At 40.6% G+C, this 17,186-nt stretch overlaps 1 protein-coding gene across 1 annotated transcript in view; it reads right to left on the bottom strand.

Moving 5' to 3' along the window:
• The window catches only part of SMC3 (structural maintenance of chromosomes 3), a 36,323-nt gene that overhangs the window by 3,848 nt on the left and 15,289 nt on the right, over positions 1-17,186 (bottom strand). Inside the window, exons 15-27 of the mRNA XM_015424823.1 lie at positions 16,944-17,043; positions 16,201-16,361; positions 14,855-14,996; positions 14,424-14,574; positions 12,680-12,832; positions 10,643-10,794; positions 10,024-10,182; positions 9,412-9,519; positions 9,038-9,146; positions 7,728-7,975; positions 7,433-7,645; positions 3,459-3,650; positions 3,165-3,342 (exon numbers count right to left, since the gene is read on the bottom strand). Of these exons, the coding sequence (XP_015280309.1) occupies positions 3,165-3,342; positions 3,459-3,650; positions 7,433-7,645; positions 7,728-7,975; positions 9,038-9,146; positions 9,412-9,519; positions 10,024-10,182; positions 10,643-10,794; positions 12,680-12,832; positions 14,424-14,574; positions 14,855-14,996; positions 16,201-16,361; positions 16,944-17,043 (2,066 nt within the window). The remainder of the gene's footprint in view (positions 1-3,164; positions 3,343-3,458; positions 3,651-7,432; positions 7,646-7,727; positions 7,976-9,037; positions 9,147-9,411; positions 9,520-10,023; positions 10,183-10,642; positions 10,795-12,679; positions 12,833-14,423; positions 14,575-14,854; positions 14,997-16,200; positions 16,362-16,943; positions 17,044-17,186) is intronic.

A 17,186-nucleotide genomic window follows, 5' to 3' on the forward strand; every position in this document is an offset into this window, starting at 1 on the left:
TTGGGGGGTTTGAGTTGTAAGTTGCTTTGAGCCCCTTTGGGGAGAAAAGACAAATATTAAAATATATATTCCTTGTTTGTTGATCCTTTTAATGCACCCATCTATCTACATACCCCAACAGAAACTCACTGAGGATGTCAGTATTGAATACGAGGCTGAGCATTTAACAATGCCTGCTATCTCCTTCCAACAGTCTTAAACCTTCCCGCAACTTTACTACACACTCCTATAGTTTGTCTAGACGTTATACTACATCAACAGAGATCTGAAATACCCCAGGGAATCTGCAAGAGTAAGATGCCAATTACAAAAAAACTTTAAAATGATTTTTCCTCAAATTGTAACAGCAGTTGTATTGTATAAAGACAGCAGCCCACTTTTAGTATTAAATTCTCTCATCATAATTCTGTTACATTTTAACTTTAGAGCTTTCTTCTTAACTCTCTGGACCTTCCTGCATAATAAACCATACATGCAGTGCCTTATTTGAAAATGCCATAATACCAAGGGATCATCATTATTTCCCATGAGCCCTTGCAGCATCTTCATTCAATGCAGCAATGTCTTTTTGTCATTCTGATTCCTGGGAGGGTATGTTCCATAGTTACCCACCTGTGGGCTTGTTCTGTGGCTGTTCCAATTTTATAGAACAGCCTTCCAGAGATAATCAGAACACAGGTCCCTGGATTTTTTCAGCCTGTGGACACTTCTGGAATTCTGACCCACTGTGGTAGGCACAACCACAAAATGGCTGCTGTGGGAGGTGGAAACAGCTACAGCTACAAAATGCATGCCCTAGTTTAATTTCAGATAGCAAACATACAACGAGGGTACGGAGCAGTAATCAACAAGGGCAGTAATGCACTCTGTATCAGCTCAATAAACAATAAACATTAGAACCAAAGTACACTTTTGTGATTGTTATTGCAAAGTGTTCAAAATTTTAATTTCAGTCGCACACTGAAGATCCTTGTGCTCTGGTGGCAGCTGCTGCCAAACCAATGTTTTTACAAATCTGCACAGCCTATCAAATTGCCAGTGACCAAGTGGAAGTCTTGCTGGGCAAAACCCCTACCATAGCCCACCCACTTTCTACAAACACTTGGCATGCGCCAGAAGAAGTGTGTGTGTGGGTGTGGGTGCCATGGTGCTCACAGGCACTACGTTGGGGGGCCCTGAACTAGAATACCCATGTCCCTCTTGCAGTTCTGGAGGGTTTCTTTAGAATTCTTCAGAAAATATATTTAATTTATACCCCACACCCTTCTCCACAATGGAGACCCAAAACAGTTTACATCATTCTCCTCGTCTCCATTTTTATCTTCACAACAATTTTGGCTCCACAAGATGATTGCTTTGTGGGTGCCTGGACTTATAAACCTTTTTTCCCCTGATAGTTTTAATTGTGTTTTTAGAATTCTGTTTTTTTAAGGTACCACCTCCCTTGCATCCCAGTTATCTAGGAGAATAAACAATTTGTAATGAAATGCCTATTACAAAATCCACTATTTCCCCATTTTTGGAAATCCCTTATTATCCACCCGGGGACAGCATACAAGTGGAGAAGGAGAGAATGAAGTGGGCTTACCATGAGGGTTTCTTCACCATCAGTAGATTGGAAGGTATCCTGGTACGGGTTCTGCCTCCCTCCTTGCTCTGTGAGTAGGGCGTATGCAATTTTTTTTGCAAAGGCTTCTCACTATCTTGAAGAGGGACTTAACCCCCTCCCCCTGTTCATGTCTTTCCAAGAGTCAGAGGAAGACAGCTCTACCTCTAGTGTAGCAATTATACAACTTGTCCCTGAAGACCTGTAACTGGATATACTGTAAGTTGGAAGAACCGGACATATAACCCCAGACAGCCTTCCTGTTGACGTAGGGAGATCCTCTCCAATTCCTCCTCTGCCAACTAGGGTAGGGAAGGATACCTTCCAATCCACTAGTAAAAAGAAACCCTTATGGTTAAGTCCGATGTTACATTCTCCATCAGTGCAGAAAGATATCCTTGCATAGGATATTGAAAACTCTATTATCCTGGGTGGGAGCTAACAGAGCAGAAAGAAATTGCTGAGGAGCTACTTTTTGGAGGACTCTGCTCCCAAGCACGGCCCCAAGACTACCTTATTGATGTTTTCTGGGTTGCCGTGTTGCTCTAGTGCTCTCCTTTCAATTTCCAAACATCGTGGAGGATGTGATCTGTGGGTGAGATAGGGTACTGGCATCTGTTAAACCCCCTCATCCGGGGGGGGGGGGCAAGAAAAAGATGACAAATAGGTAAAGGGGAAGGAGGAACACTTGTCCCTCCTTCTATGGCACCTCCTTTTTTGCACACACACCCCAGATTCTGTTTATTGTTTTTCACCACTTTTTTAAAGTAATGTAGGCACAGAGGTCAGCGGGGAGTGAAGCCCTGTTGATGATGATGAGTGAAGAAGGAAGGGAAGAGACACCTTCGTAAGGCAAATGACACCCTACCGATGGGGAAGAACACCAAGGCCTCCTGGCTTTGCAAAGTTAACTGGGTGAGGTGTGCTGGTTCAGATGAGCTGCAGGTGTCTCCACCATCCGGGCCATCCACCACTATTGCTTCAGAGCCAGAGAGGACCTGCTGGCCACTCCCTGTTCCTGCCAATGCTTCAGCAGTGGAAAGAGGAGAGCAACAGCTAAGGGAGAGGCATTGGCTGCCATTGCAGAGCCTTGTCTCAGGACCTTGAATAGCACAGCAGCTGTGCTGTCCTGCCATACTGACTCAACTCCAGTTGCTGCCTGGGGCATTCCATACAAGACAATTTCTTCTCCTTCACCTCTGCTATTGCTGCTTGCAAGTGAGAGGCTGAAGGAGCCAGTGCTGATTTCTTCAGATGTTTTGGTATTTTCTTCTGCTTTTTTGTTAAGCAAGAAAAGAGAGCTGTGGAAGATTGTCTGTCCATGGAGTGGGAGGGGGGATCAAGCACCTCCTAAAGATAAGAGATACCTTGGCAAAAAGTCTGAATATGTCCTGCCCATGAAGCAGGGAGGAGGCACAACCCATACGAGGATACCTTCGTCCACTGACAGAGAACCATGCATCTTCAAACCACCCTGTGAGATTCTTTTCTGTCTGAAATAAGACTTACCAGTGAATTTTTTTAAATCTGTAACATATATAATCATATAAACCCTTACCTGAAACAGCCTTCCTGTGTTGGGCATCCAAGGCTTGGTCAATTTCATCAAAGAGATAAAAGGGAGCAGGGTCACATTTCTGAATGGCAAAGATCAAGGCTAAAGCCACCAGTGACTTCTGTCCACCAGAAAGCTGCTGCATCTCTCTCATTTCACCTTGTTTACCAGTAAATGAAACCTGAAGAAAAGTAATCGTAAACGTTAATTACTTCTACTATGTAAGAATTACAATATTTGTTATCTGAAAACTAGTTATCAGCAATCTGAAAGCTATGTAATGTAACATTCCTTTACCCTAATCCCAACTCCAGTGAACTGGTCTACAGACGGGACACTGCTTTGAGAGCCTGATCCTTTTTCACTCTCAGCACTGCCTTCACCTTCGTCTTGGGATTGACTGCCTTCCACATCACCCTTCTTCATCACAAGAGTAGCTTTCCCACCAGGTACCAGCTTCTGAAATACTTCACTGAAGTTCTTTGACACCTGGAGAAATTCAATTCAGATTTTTAAAAATAAAAATAACGCACTGCCGTTTATATTAAGTATGAGCAAGAATGATTGAAAGTTTAGTGTTAAGGGTGCAAAACACAAAATACATAACAGGGGCCAACATGCCCTTGGACCCACCCATCTCAAGTTGGGTTCAGGCCTGGGTTTGGTACCGAGATGACTTTAGTTGGACTGATGGACAATCTCCGTTTAAAGTTGGCCAGAGGACAACCTTCCCTGTTGATACAGGAAGTGCAGAATCAGCTGGGTGGGGTTTGTGGAGTGCCACAGGATTCTGTTCTCTCACCCATGCTCTTTAAAATATATACAAACCCACTGAATGAGATTGTCCAGAACTTTGGTGTTGGGTGCAATCAATATGCAGATGCAACCTCCAAATGCATCCACCTTGGTTCTGAACCAGTGCTTTGAGGCTGGTGGCTAAGTCAGAACAAACTGAAGCTGAAGCCAGACAAGACAGAGGTAATGCTGGTTGGGAGCTGATATTCTAAAGGGAATTAATCTATTTGTCCTACATGGATATCGGCTTCTTCAGAGCAGGTTAAAACGCTGGGGGTGCTGTTTGAAAAGTTTGGCATGGTGGCCATGAGTGCCTTTATCAGCTGCATCTGACTGACCAACTCTTTTGTTACCTAGACTCAGCTCATCTGGCCATGGTGGTCCACGCTCTATGTGGGGCTGCCCTTGAAGCCAACCTGGAAACTTCAACTGATCCAGAATGTGACAGCATGACAGTGGGAACATGCTGCCTATTCTTTTTTTTTTTTAAATCCCCCGAAGGGTAGCTTTATTGATTTTTTATTACACCTACGTGACTACAAAAAGGAAAGAAAAGAGAGGGAGAAAAAATGGAAGGGGGGGGAAAAAATAACAAACTAAAATAACAAACCCCAGGATACAAACAGTATAAAGAAAGAAAACCCACACTATAACTAAAAACCCAAGAAAGTAGGGTCATTAACAGTTAGTATGCAGTTAGTTATAAAGATTAATGCTTTCATTAAGTCAAGGAATTTAGGAGATTAGTTAGTCCATTTTGTTGTATATCTAATTTCTTCTCAGTGTGCACATAGACTTCTTCCAGTTCATCCATAAGTCTTTTTAGTTCATAAGTGCTATTTGGCAACTCTTAGCCGCAAGTCATATGCTTCTCTGGCCGTGCCTCCTTCTGCTCCAAGTAGGTCTCTGTCCGTCTCTTCCAGGTCAGCTGCCTGGCCTCCTCCGTCTTGCTGCTCTTCCTCTTTCTGTCCGAAGAATTGCTTCAACCATTCTTCTGCTTTTAACACCGAGTCGATTTTTTCTCTTTTGTCTCTATATTTGAATTGGACCCCTTCTGGAAAAAGCCAGGAGTATTGAATTTGGTTGATCTGAAGTGTTGAGATGAGTTCTTTGTACGCTTTTCTTTTCTGTCGAACCTCAAATGGAACGTCCTTAAGGACCCTGATACTTGCTGATCCCATTTGCAGGGGTTTGTCTGCTGTTGCTTTGAGAATATCATCTCTTGTCTGTCGTCGGAGAAATTTGACCACGATCTCGCCCGGCAGTTTGTTTTGCTTAATATATTTAGAGTAAGAACGATATGTCACTTCTATCTCTGCATGCGCTTCAGCCGTTGCAATGCCGAGCGATAGAGCGATTAGCTCAGCTGCCACATCTTTCAAAATTTCTCCTGTCGTCTCAGCCACCCCTTGGAATCTAAGGGTTTTATTCGCTTTGTCCATTTGTAGGTTCAATAGCTTCCTTTCGTGTAGATCCTGCTTTTGTTCCATCAGACCAACTCTTTTCTTCAGCTTTTTAGCATCATGTGTGGTCTCTTTAAGTTTTTCATCAGTTTGGATCGATTTTTTCACAAGCTCGGTGATCTGCTGTTGCTGTTTTGCCATGCTCTGGTTTGAGGCAGCAATCAATTGGTTAAGGCCATCGAGTCTTTCATGAATGGGCCGAAGCAGCTCTGTTAGTGTGGAGAAAACATCTCCTTCCTCCACTCTCGGACTTTGAGAACCACGCCCCCCTCTTACTCCTCTCCCTCGGACGCCGGCCATTTTCCGCTTTGTTTATACTAAAGAGTGCTTTTTCACACTTCTTCAGCAAGTGCTGGTTTATCCGCAAAAAACAGCTAAGTCTCTGGCACGCTTGAGTGATTAATTGTCTTCTCCCCCTCCCCGTCTCTTTAAATCACAGTTCGGTTTGTTTACGTCTGGGATTCCTCCCGACGCCGCTGAGGGTGGGGGGGGGATCGGAACTCACTTTTAAAGCTTCTTCGCTCGTCTCATTCTCCAGTTCCTTGACAGTCTGATCACAGACTCCTTTTAATCATGTTTCATTCGCTGACCCGCTTGCTTGTCCCGATCGGCATTCAGCTATGCTCGGTAAAAACCGAGCCTCTCAGGGGGTGGACCGAATGGGGCAGGGAGGAGCGCCTCAATTCCCCGGCTTCAAGCCGTGGAAGAGGTCGCCCCTCAAGCGCCCCCGGCTTGGAGCCCCACACTGAGGCTCACCTGGGGGTGCCACTTGAGGTGACACCCCTCCAGCACCCCTGGAGCGCGGAATGCCTCCCCCGTTCAGGAGAGAGCCTCCGCCATCGCTGAAGCCATAGACCGGAAGTCCTGAACATGCTGCCTATTCTGAAATGGCTACATTGGCTGCCAGTCTGTTTCAGAGTTCAATTCAAGGTGCTGGTTATGACCTTTAAGGTCCTTCACAACCCATGTACTTGAAGGACTGACTCATTCCACATTTAATTAATTTATTTATTTGATTTTTACCCCGCCCTCTCCACCGAGTCAGGTCAGGGCGGCTTACATAAGAAAGCAATAGATAAAACAACAGTATAAATATCAATATAAAATACACAACATAGTTATGTTGTGTGTCAACTGGCAGCCATATGCAGGCTATCCCACCACTTATGGTGGCCCATCTGGCACCGACCAGAGCCCAAACCTTTTCTATCATGGTGCTGGATTTGTGGAATGGCTCCCCAAAGAGGTGATCCTTCGAGATCTTCAGGAGGCGCTGCAAGACCTGCCTGTTTGCCAGGGCTTTTGGGGGCGGGGGGGGGAGAGTCAAAAGTGGCAAGCATCTTTTAATGGGGTGACGGGGGGAGGGATTTGGAGTTTATCTTTGGTTTTAAATTGAAAATGTTTTGAACTATTATTGTAAGCTGCCTTGAACCACAATGAAAGGTGGGGTATGTTTGAATAAATTTGTATATAAAAATAAACATCTTCTTGAAGCAGCATAACAAAGTTTTGACTTCCTTCTCTGACACTAACAGGAAATGATCCAAAAGTTACTGTCCTGCCTGTCAGTTTCAACTCATAGAAATTGCATTGTATAAAATAAAACCTATCATTATACATTTGTGTAGCTAATGAGCTTTTGGTAAGATTTCAGACCGACCAGCTTTCCTATAAAAACAAAAAAATGTTTCACTAAAAATACATAGATTCTATCAAAATAAAACAGTTTGTAATAGCAGTAACAATTTTAAATGTGCAATTAAAATCAGAACAAAAACCCAATCCACATCCAGTTAAAATAATAATTAAAGGCCAAGTACTTCAAAAAGATAATAATGTTAATGTATTGCTACTGTGGCAACTCGATGCAACAAAGTAAATTCCTAGAGCTTTACAACTATGGTTACGCAACTTAACATGATGGCCAAAATGTCAAAAACCAACAGGTAAATAAAACCACAAAGTACCATCCCAAGAAAAGAAAGCCCTGACATTATAGGTACCATATAATACCTGTTTGAACGTCAGCTGGATAGCTTCATATTTTCTGAGTTCAAGAACATTCATTAACTCCATAATGGATTTGTAGCCCCTATCCAGTTCTTCTTGACGTTTTATCAATTTCTCCTTCTGCTCCGAAAAATTCACAAATTGATCAAGAGCTTTTTTATTAACATGACTGTACTTTTTCAGTTCTGTGTTGCATTGCTCCAGTTTGCGAAACAGCTGTATAAAAGGTTAAAACAGTAAGTCAGTATCAAACTAATACCCATTACCTGTGGAACAGAAAACTGAACACTGCTGTTACCTGTTTTAGGCTCAGTGTCTGATATTTTTCAAAGGCTTCCTGGGGAAGTGAGCCCAACTCCCTGATTTTTTTCATACATTCCTCTTTCTTCTTCAGAAGCATGCCTTGCCGGTTAGTCATCTTCTCAAGCTCTTTTGTGTCATGGTTAATGGCATCCATGTGCTCTTTCTCCATATTCTTCCAACGTTCCATACTTTTCTGGAGCTCTTTGATCCCTGCTTCCGTTTTATCAGTTGAATTGTCCAAATCTAGTACATTAAAAAAAAAATGAGAAAAATGTTAAAACTGTAGTCATATTTCAACTGTTAAAAATACAATATTATTTTTTAAAGTGATGTGTAATAAAAATGGTGCCGCTTACACATTACACAACAGCCTTGTCCACCAGTTACAGTGAACACAAGAACAATCAGTATTACATGCATAATTCTCATGTTACATTCAACACATATACAGCTGAACATGTGATACAAATCCTACATATATCCAGGTACTTGTCTTGGGTTTCAAACGCAAAGTGAATGTATCATGGCTGTTTTTTATAAACTGGTGTACCCATGTATGTGTAGGATGAATGTGCATTCACTGTAACATACAAACAGGGCTACAAGTAAATGTAGAAAAGACCAGGAGGACTGAGAGCCAGTTTGGTGTAGTGGTTAAGTGCGCGGACTCTAATCTGGGAGAACCGGGTTTGATTCCCCACTCCTCCACTTGCACCTGCTGATGTGACCTTGGGTCAGTCACAAGCTCTGGCACAGCTGTCCTTGAAAAAGAGCAGTTCCTGTCAGAGCTCTCTCAGCCCCACCCACCTCACAGGGTGTCTGTTGTGGGGAGGGGAAGGGAAAGGAGTTTGTAAGCCGCTCTGAGACACCTCTGGGTAGTGAAGGGCGGGATATAAATCCAATCTCTTCTTCTTCTTCTTCGTCTTCTAATGTTAAGAGACTTTTGAAGGCTATGTAGAAATCCATATTGATTTGGAACCAAGGAAAGTGTGTCAAGTACATGAAAATCCTAGCAGCAAAATTTTGGACTGTGACACAGGAATCAACTGCAATAAGGCAGTTCAACAGAAGTATTACATCTTTCTGAAAGGCTTCCTGAAAAACATGGCAAAAATGTTGAGGCACACAGCAGTAGTTCTATGTGTACTGTATGTTATTTGAGGACAAAACTGATTTTAAATTTGCCCTCAGAAGTATACTATACTAATTGTTCTTAAGTTTGTTGAAACATGTAATTTAATGCAGGAAATAAAATAGCTATAAGTAGCCCTTTCCCTCTCTGATTAAAGAAGAAATGTTACCAACCATCTGATCTTGCTAAGGTATCCTTTACTCTTTTGTTGATTGCCTCAAGCTCAGATGTCGTAGCTGTAAGAACAGTGCCACCTTCAGTCTCTCTTAGCTCATTCAGCTCCTAAAATTGCAAAGCAGAGTCAATATTCAGTTCCAATGAACAAAGTTGTCAGAGTATAACTGTACTCTAACTCTCTACTTGCTACCATGGAATACTTGCACTAAAGTCCCATTTTTCACTAAAAAGTGGAATAAAACTACATCACACACATAGCCAAACATGTGAACATCCACTATATCTTGGACATCATAATGCAATACAACTTCAGGATCTGTGTTCAAAAGTTCCTTATTGCAGCAAACATTTTTTAAAAATGTAATCTTACTTGTTCCACTTGGTCCAAACGCTTCCTAAGATTCTCATTGAGGTATGTCTCAACTCGTGTGATGATGCCTTCAAGCTTGATCCTTTCATTCAAAAGCTGTCTGTTTTCCTAGAAGAAAAAAGAAAACTGTACTAAAAAGTAATTTAAAAAATATATGGTGGGCTATTTCAAATTTGAAATAATCAAAGCATGGCAGAGACTCTTTCTCAGTCTTGTTATTTTTATGAAAAATGTATACCAACTGTGATTTTAAAAGTTCTGCTTCTCTGTACTTAACTGGATGCAATTTAACTTAAAGTAAGAGTCTTGGCAAAGAAGTCCCTGAAGTCTAAACAGTCTTTTAAACATGACTAATGTGAAAGTAATATTCTTGATCTGTCCTATCCACCCTGATATGTTATGCAATGTAGTCTGTAAAAGACCTGTTTTGTCCGCTTCCAAATGGAAAAGTAACTAAATCATTCAGAATTAGATTATTTTAATTCTTGTTTTACATTCAGATAGGAGAGACAAAGGGAACAATAATCAACAACACCAGATAATTTGGAACAAACATATATAATCAAAACACTATTGACTACTACACTTTTATTTTTAACTATTTTTTCTTACTTGCTGTAGCTGTCGGATCTCATCATTGAGTGCATCTACTCGCTTCTGATCCTCTAAGCTAAGTTGAGACAACAGGTCTGTTCCAAGTTCTGCTTTTAATGATTCTCGTGTTGATTCCATAGCATGTAAACTTGCTTCCAAACTTTGTAAGCTGCGTTGCTAAAAATAAAAAAGAAGGATACCCCTCCAATTCATCACCATCAGTAAAAGTGGCAGAACATGCTAGAAAAAGCAATCCACCACAACTATATACTTCTTAAGGGCCTAACAGTATAAATATGGTGACCTTTGGAAATACAGAAGTGGCTCAAATGGTCAATAACCAAAAAAAAGGGGGGTGTGTGTTTCCAGCACAGTCCAAATAGAAAGAAACTGCACAGTAAAGATCTCTTTAACTATGCAGTTTCTTTCTTTCTGTTTGTTCTCAAATGATCATAAGCCTAATGTGTACCTTTCTTGCTGACTTTCCTAACACTGAACTCACTGGCAGTTACCCTAACTGGTGGCACTGAATTCTGTAACTCAAGCTATCCGCTGTGCCAAATAGTCTGACTACTCAGTACAATGCAACTAAACCAGTTACCTAATAAATTTTCACATGTTCTCAGAGATACCATACCTTGGGCATAAATGTTTTTTCTGACTGCTGTCTCTTCTCTTTCAGCATTTTCATCTCTGACAAGATGCTGTCTCTGGAAGCTTTGAATTTTCTTTGTTGGGTTTCAATCTGCTGCATTTGATTCATGAGCTGATCAATTTCATTATTAATCCATGCAATGTGCTAAGGAAAAAATCTTCCTTTTTAAAAAAAAATGGTTTATGGAACAAGAATAATATACTTGAGGTCTTATATATCAGTAAGAAATTTTTATACATTACAGTGTTGATGCAAAAAATATGTATTTCATGCCATAATTGGTTATAAGTAATTGTAATAGAAACTGAATTAAACTGGGTTTATAAAAGCAATACAATAACTGTTGCATTTGACACCTCTCAATAATATTAATGCTATATAAAATGAGATAACATGAAATAATAAATATGGACAGTATGCCATTTAGAAATGTTTCTTGCCATCAATGGAAATGTTAATAAACACTGCTTTTGCAGCTATCAATACTATATTGAAAGAAGGACTAAGTTTGGGCACAACCCATTTACAGTAGAATCCTATGTATACAATACTCCTATGGGACTTAATACAGCTCTTTTCACCTCTTTCTCTGCAAATGTAAGCTGCTGAGGGAAACAGGAGACCTGTGTGTGCATTTACCATATCCTCATCCTACCCTTCTTCTCAGCCGATTACAAATTATTTGTACTCCAGAGCACGCATAATTTGCATCGAAAAGAAAGAAGTAGCTGGATGAAAATCTGGCAGGTGCACACATGTTCCTCATTCACCTCATCAACCAGATGTGTCACATACAACTAGATATGCAGTAGAGATGGTAAAAACAGGACTTGGTTCAAATGGATCCAGGTCTCAGGATATTACCTTTACTCAGTACCTTAACATGCAACACAGTATCAGAAGATCAGTCCTGGCTGTTTACATAGAAGTGATGTGCAGTCCTGATGAAGGGATCGAAAACTCATTGAACAATCTGAAGGATGAGCTGACGCAGCTTATTTATTATTGTTTGTCTCAAGTCCTAAGGACTGGATCTACTTGCTGATTGCAGCGTACTTTACATTGTTTCTCTTAAGAAGTGGATGTATTTGCTTTATGGATATTTGAAGCTCATGTTTTTCAGTCCACTGAAATTGGAATTTGTGCAGTCTTTCTTTAAGGAGTGTTAAATAGTAAATGGTAGATATTGTATTAAATCCCTACCTTACCCATTGTATTTTTTTGTATTTCATATTATTGTATATTTGAGAAATATTTGAAGCCTTATGTGATGTTAAGTCATATAAGATTTATATCTATTCATCTATTTCCTTAAATTATTGTTAGTTTGCTTATACAGCCCGGCATCTTCCTCTTTAAAGAGAGAGTACAGAATTCCGCCACCAATCATGAATGAAAAAACAAACTCAGCAAAACAAAGTCTCCTATCCAGCTTTTGAGCTGCCTACATATTTGTCTCAGCTTCAAAACACACTGCTCTCAGCAGATACTTCCAATCCTTTCCTTTTCTTTCCAGTACAGTAGCAGATTTTGATATATTCTGTTAAGAACCTACCTGTATCTCTTTGTCTTAATGGTAATTATTCCTTGTGATCTTCCTAACATTGAAGAAGAAGAAGAAGAGGAGATTGGATTTATACCCCGCCCTTCACTTGGAGTCTCAGAGCGGCTTACAAACTCCTTTCCCTTCCCCTCCCCACAACAGACACCCTGTGAGGTAGGTGGGACTGAGAGAACTCTGACACAAACTGCTCTTTTTCAAGGACAGCTGTGCCAGAGCTTGTGACTGACCCAAGGTCACATCAGCAGGTGCAAGTGGAGGAGTGGGGAATCAAACCCGGTTCTCCCAGATTAGAGTCCGCACACTTAACCACTACACCAAACTGGCTCTCCAACACACAAGTGTATGCACACAATTCAAAACTACCAGCTGCTTTCATACTGCAGTCATACTTCAGTCTATGTACTTTTACACGGGATCTTTCACAGAAGCAGATATGCCGCATACATGAAGGATATTTTCAATGTTTCTACGTAAGTTTTCATTGAGTTTTGCTTCAAGTTCTCCTAATTCCTCTTCTGCCTTTCTAACATCTTTCTGGAGTTCAAGCCGAGACTTCCTTGTGTCATAATAACCTCCGGTCAAAGCCCCACGGTGGCTGACTTGATCACCTAAGAACAGAAATTATTTTTTTTGTTAAGAATAAATGCTAGCTGTTACACACCCACACAATGTGCACGCCAGAGTTAATTCACCATTATTAGCAGAGCATTTACATATGTGATTCCATAGAGCTTCTTAGAATCATGAACCTAATGGAGTGTTATTAACATACAAACCCTTCCATATAGATGTTTTGCTTTAAAAAACTATTAATGCCTCAAGAACAGCAGGTTTCTAACACTAAGGCTGATCTTTTCTAAACATCCAGGAAATTATAGGGCTAGCTTTTATAATACATAGAATGAACAAATTTAGGTACAGAACTGGCACAGCATGTTATCAGCTTATTAAAGCACACTAGATTACAGATGATGTACTAGCTGTCACAAAAGATCAAATACTCTGTTAAATATACTTTTCACACACATACCCCTTAACTTTCTCTTAAACAACATGAACACCAGATCCTGTACATCAATGTCTAACTCACTTTCCATTTGTAACTTGTTTTCAAGTACTGAAAGTCCAGTTTAATTTAGGATGCTTAAGGACTGTATTGCCCTCCCACAAAAGAGTCCCTAACATACAATATACAGGTTACAGAGTAAATTGCCTGAACTTATCATATACGTGTGGACATTAATACTAATTTGTAGGGATGGCCACAAATTTTGGGTAGTTTGTGAAGCAATGCTTGCGAAATGAAGAACCACGACGAACTTTGATGAAGTTTGTGGCGGTTTGTGGAGAGAAGAAAGCAGCTCTGAATGAAAAACAGCCGAGTGGCAGGGTGCTCCCCGCCACTCAGCTGCTTGGATTAAATGGCTTGGAGTCATTTAAACCATGCTTTCTGCTTGCCACAAAGTTGCAGGGAGTAGAAAGCAGAGGTTTTGAAACCCCTGCTTTCTACTCCCCGCGGAAAGCCATGGGAAGCACAAAGCAGCAGTTTAAACTTTAAATGGCTCATAAACCAATACAAACCAGGTCGGTTTGCAAACCAACCTCCTGGTTCGTATGGGTTCATGGTTCAGCCACAAGCCAAACAACAAAAATGTGGTTCGTGCCCATCCCTACTAACATGGGTACAAAACTGCCTAGAACATGTAAACAATTTACAGTGCAGTCCTAAACAGTTACAGCCATTTAATCCAATGGACTTTGACGGGTGTCTTCTTAAGACAATGCTGTTAATTATGCAGTATCCATTTCAATAAAGCCTGTACAATTGTTGGTAAATAAAAAGCACAACTAGGGCTGAAATGCAAGAACCAATATATGTTACACTTAGGACAACCTTCTTGCTGGAGCTCTAATATCTAGAGGAACCTAAGCAGTATTCCTCCAAGGAAAAGGTGACATTCCCCCTAATTTCACATGAATGGAATCTGACATTCATGCTTTTTGTTGTCATTATAGGTCTCCACAAAAAGCTGACCTATATATAGCACTCATATATTGGGAGATAACAGCCATCTCCTAAAGATGGAATTTGTAGAGGGTCCCCCCCCCCAAGTTTGTATAATTCATTAGAAATTACTATATATTAAAGGACTAGCATGTGGAGAAGAACAACAAATATAAGTTGTTCCCCAAACATACCTTCCAACGTAATACAATCCATAGTAAAAGCTCTGGCCAGCTGGGTAGACACTTCCATACTACGACAAATAAGAGTCTTCCCAAAAACATGTTTGAAGGCTTTATCAAATCTTGGATTGTATCTTAGTTTACTGATCATAGGAATAGCATCCTGAAAGCAAAAATGGGATTAAACACTTAAGCAAAGTTGTGTCAGTGTTGCAGTTACATTCGAGTACTGATTGTAAAGTATAACACAAATAGGAGGAAAATAATAATCTAATGTATATTGAATTAAAATGTATACAAAATCACTGATCTTGAATAGAAGATGTTCACATTAGAACTCCATCACAGAAATTGAAATAAACTGGCCATAAAATGTGGCTAGAGCAGTGCTGAAAGTATTACAGCTGAAACTGTTAAATTAATTTTAAAACAAACAGGCTCACATTGGTTTCAGGGTAGGCAGTATCTCTAACATCCAGTTTGTTCAGTGGCAGAAAAGTTACTTCTCCAGGTAGATTCATTTTATTGAACTCCATTAAGATCTTTGTACTAACTTCGTCAGAATCTACAATATGATAGAATAACCTAACATAAAATAAAAAAGAAGTTGTAAAAAACACTGTCCTCTCACCCCCAATCAATAAAGTGTTCACATCTTTGACAATAAGCTTAGCTCCACAGTTTTTATATTTATTTTAAATCTCTTATCTGATTAATTTGGCTGTCCATTGGTTACTGGGTTCAATTCAAGATACTGGCTATCACATACAAAGTACATCATGAACTTGGTGCCTTATATCTCCCTATGCTGTGCCACAACAGCTTCACTCATCTGAGCAGGGCCTTCTACAGTTGCCATCCTGCAAAGGGGCAAAATCACCAACTGCTCATATATGTGCATTGTCTATTGTGCTCCTTCCCCCACCTTATGGAATGGCCTGTCTGACAAGGTTAGGAAGGCTCCCTACTCTTATGGCTTTCTGCAAACTATGCAAAGCTGAGCTATTCAGGAGGGCCTTTTAGCACAGGAGCTGCGGTGGCTCAAGTGGTTAAGACGCTGAACTGCAGGCTGTGGAAGGTCAGTAGTTCAGCAGTTCGAGACTCGGGTGCCGCATGACGGAGTGAGCTCCCCTCTTTAGTTCCAGCTCCTGCCAACCTAGCAGTTCGAAAGCAAGAAATTGCAAGTAGATAAATAGGGACCACTTCGGTGGGAAGGTAACAGCGTACCGTGCGCCTTGGTGTTTAGTCATGCCGGCCACGACCACGGAAACGTCTTCAGACAGCACTGGCTCTTCGGCTTTGAAACGGAGATGAGCACCGCAACCCTAGAGTCGGATTTGACTGGCTTTCGAGCAAGGGAACCTTTACCTTTACTGGTGCTGTACTGTAATGCAATGGTTCAGAAAATTACATTGGTAAAGAGATAGGAACTGGGGACTATACTTCTGTGATCTGTCTATACTGTAAGTATGCTTCTACTATATAATTTCTGCATTGTTTGTGTCATGTTTAAATGCCTATGCTTTATTAACAAGTTTGTTTCAGGTCTGTTTCAGATTTCTGGTTGGCTCCAAATTTCTATAATCCAAATCCTATTGCATTGTGAATGTCCCATCCTCTTGACTGTATTTGACTATGTAATCCACTTTGAGTCTCACTGAGAAAGGTGGACTATAAATAAGGTAAATAAGTAACAAATAAGGTAAATCAAGTAATTCACAATCTAGTTTAACAGGATCATTTCTCAACTTCAAACATTTGTACAAAAAAGAATGTTGCTCAAATATACCTGTTTCCTGCAGTAACTTCAACGCAAGTGTAAAAAGCAGGCTCACACTCAAAGTTATTCATCACTATTCCATGATAGCCATTTTGAACATGCTGGTTAATGCCTTTCCGCCGAAAATGCTCCAAGACTTTGTTTATGCTGTCAATTCCATTTAGAATAGCCTGTCATAATAAGGTAAAATAAATGAACACACTGGAGGACATGAAAATAACCCTATCCATACTTCTACTCTGCAAATTATTCTGAAGTTTTGTTTTTGGCCATTATTAGTTTTGCACTTATCAGAATAGTGTGTTTGCTATATGACTGCAGATCGAGGAGCAAGGGGGGGGGGGATGGGGAGAGGGCAACGGAAAGTATAACCCTCAGACCACATTTCTGATAGTCACTTAGCATGTTTAAAAGTGTCAGTAAGACATCAAGACCAACCAGCCTGTTTGGGTTGTGTGTCCAACAGGTCTGCATCAGTTTTTTTTCTGCAAAACTGTATATGCACAAGTACACTACCAATTCAAATCAACTGGCAGCTATTAGTATCACTATGGACTACTTCTATGAATACTAAATGGCAGGATTCCACTGAAAGACAGTATTTACAGTGATTTCTATGATTTGCAACTGATACATCACATCTATTTAAACAACTGCCTGCTGAGCAGAGCACTTAAGCAGCAAGGACAGGGGAGAGAGGTAGCAGAAAATTGACTGTGTGAGAACAAACGTGCAAAAATCCACTAAATCACCTTTCCAGTTGCTGCTCGAAGCAGCTGCTGTTTCTTTTCCAAGTCTTCTCGTTTTGCAGCAAGAGCTTGCTGTTCTGCATTCTCTTCTCTCCATAAGTAACTGAAAAATTAAGGTGAAATTCATGTTACTAAAAGCACCTACTAAAGGCTATATGAAGGTTTTATATAATCTCTATATTTAAGTTACCAGATAGGAATGCCTGTGCTCATGGGCGTAGACTTTCCAATTTCCCGGGGGGGGGG

The sequence above is a fragment of the Gekko japonicus genome, unplaced genomic scaffold, assembly GCF_001447785.1.
Source record: "Gekko japonicus isolate JY-2015 unplaced genomic scaffold, Gekko_japonicus_V1.1 scaffold974, whole genome shotgun sequence".
NCBI classification, from domain to species: Eukaryota; Metazoa; Chordata; class Lepidosauria; order Squamata; family Gekkonidae; genus Gekko; species Gekko japonicus.